Genomic DNA, 1,541 nt, shown 5'->3' with positions numbered 1-1,541 from the left:
TACCGACCGGCGAGGTTCGCCTAGGTATCATCAGTCTCAAGAGCGGTCTAGTGGTCGGCAAACAGCCTGCTACGATCCCTATAGCAGCCTCTATAACCGTCCACTTCGCAACATCTCTGCATGAAACTTAGCCTCCCATAGTGGCCGTAAAGCAAGGGAAGATCTTACACTGTTTCATAGAGAAAGTCCTCAGTGAGTTCCAGGGTCCGAATGTGGGGTACGCGTACTATCATAAATATACCAGCTCTATCGTGTTCATGCGCTATCAGTTCCATGTTCAAATAATCATCTTACTTCACCCGTCCACCCTGTTTCGGTGGAGCAAAAACGTGTATAGGTATGAGAGATTACTTACACCACGCCTAAACTCGACAGGGCTTGAATGGCGGCCTTCTTTCGCCATGGAATCTGCGTTTTCGTTAAGGCGACTATGGGTACCGAAGCCAACGCCCAATCGCTGGCGGCTGTTACTATACTTAAAACTATACCGGCAGTTGGTACAATGCTCTTTGAACATGTCCCTTCGCTGCTAGGATCTTCAAACTGCATCCAATAATGACTTGGGGGAGAGCATTGAAAGATACTAGCAGACAAGAACACGTTCGAGGAAGTCCAAATGGCACACAGACAGATGTACAATACCCACTGGATGTAGCGTCTGTTAGTGGCCTCTCTTGTTTGAAATTTGACGATGTACGCTTGTTGCAGGAACAAGATTACGGAGGTCTTAGTGAAACATGAAAGTACAGGATAGATGAGTTCGCCGAAGTACCAGGTTTGGAAACCTATGGTGATTTCTGTCTGGTCAATGTCGTTTCCGTGCTGCCCGATACCACCCTCGATGATACCACGAATCACAATGACAGCTTGGACTGTATAAAAGAACTATAAATGCGGTCAGTGCAACAAGATCGGAAGGCGACTGATCTCATATATATATGGACTAGAAAGGATCACGCCACTCAGGGGGTCCTTATGTATAGAAACGTACCACAGATACATGCATTAGCACATCGTGTAGTGAAACCTTTCTTGTTGTGATCTTATTATGAAGTGACGGCCTTTTTCTGTTGATATGCTGGGCCCAGAGCCGTAGGCACACAGACACATAAACAACTATGCCGCAGCAAATTTGAATGATGAGCAGCTCAAGACCCTTACCACTGGTGGGGAAGGGCATTGTGATATCGTATTCTACAGCGTCCAGTCGTGTTTATTGAGCTCGTACTCAAGTACGGTCTTCGCTAGGTACTTATACAGAAGCCTGAGATGCCTGTATGTTCCATATCGACGTGCTATGCCGGTACCAAGAGCCATTGTTTCGGATTTTTCTTTACACATGCAAGATTATTTGTCATTTCTTATCCTAGCATATGTTATAGAAGCCCGGCCTTTTTCACAAAGCGATATCAATTGTTTGTATACCTATGCTATCCTACACGATCCTATGCTCTGTGATGATAACGCTCCTGGTAATGTAAGATCGGACAGAACGTAAGAAAGGCGTCTAATCTAGTCAGATGCTTTTCAGCGCTAGCGCT

At 45.7% G+C, this 1,541-nt stretch overlaps 1 protein-coding gene across 1 annotated transcript; it reads right to left on the bottom strand.

Annotated features, from left to right (window-relative positions):
* Positions 1 to 230: 230 nt before the first annotated feature.
* On the bottom strand, positions 231 to 1,199 carry FOIG_16927 (uncharacterized protein). Its single transcript, XM_031218407.1, has 2 exons — positions 992 to 1,199; positions 231 to 885 (listed from the first exon to the last, which is right to left on the bottom strand). Exons 1-2 carry the CDS (start codon positions 1,178 to 1,180, stop codon positions 352 to 354), a joined length of 723 nt encoding a protein of 240 aa, XP_031051879.1. The 5' UTR covers positions 1,181 to 1,199; the 3' UTR covers positions 231 to 351.
* Between the last annotated feature and the right edge of the window lie 342 nt (positions 1,200 to 1,541).

The sequence above is a fragment of the Fusarium odoratissimum genome, assembly GCF_000260195.1.
Source record: "Fusarium odoratissimum NRRL 54006 unplaced genomic scaffold supercont1.333, whole genome shotgun sequence".
Lineage (NCBI taxonomy): Eukaryota > Fungi > Ascomycota > Sordariomycetes > Hypocreales > Nectriaceae > Fusarium > Fusarium odoratissimum.
The sequence above is the reverse complement of the archived record's forward strand: the minus strand, read 5'-3'. Positions and strand labels throughout refer to the sequence as shown.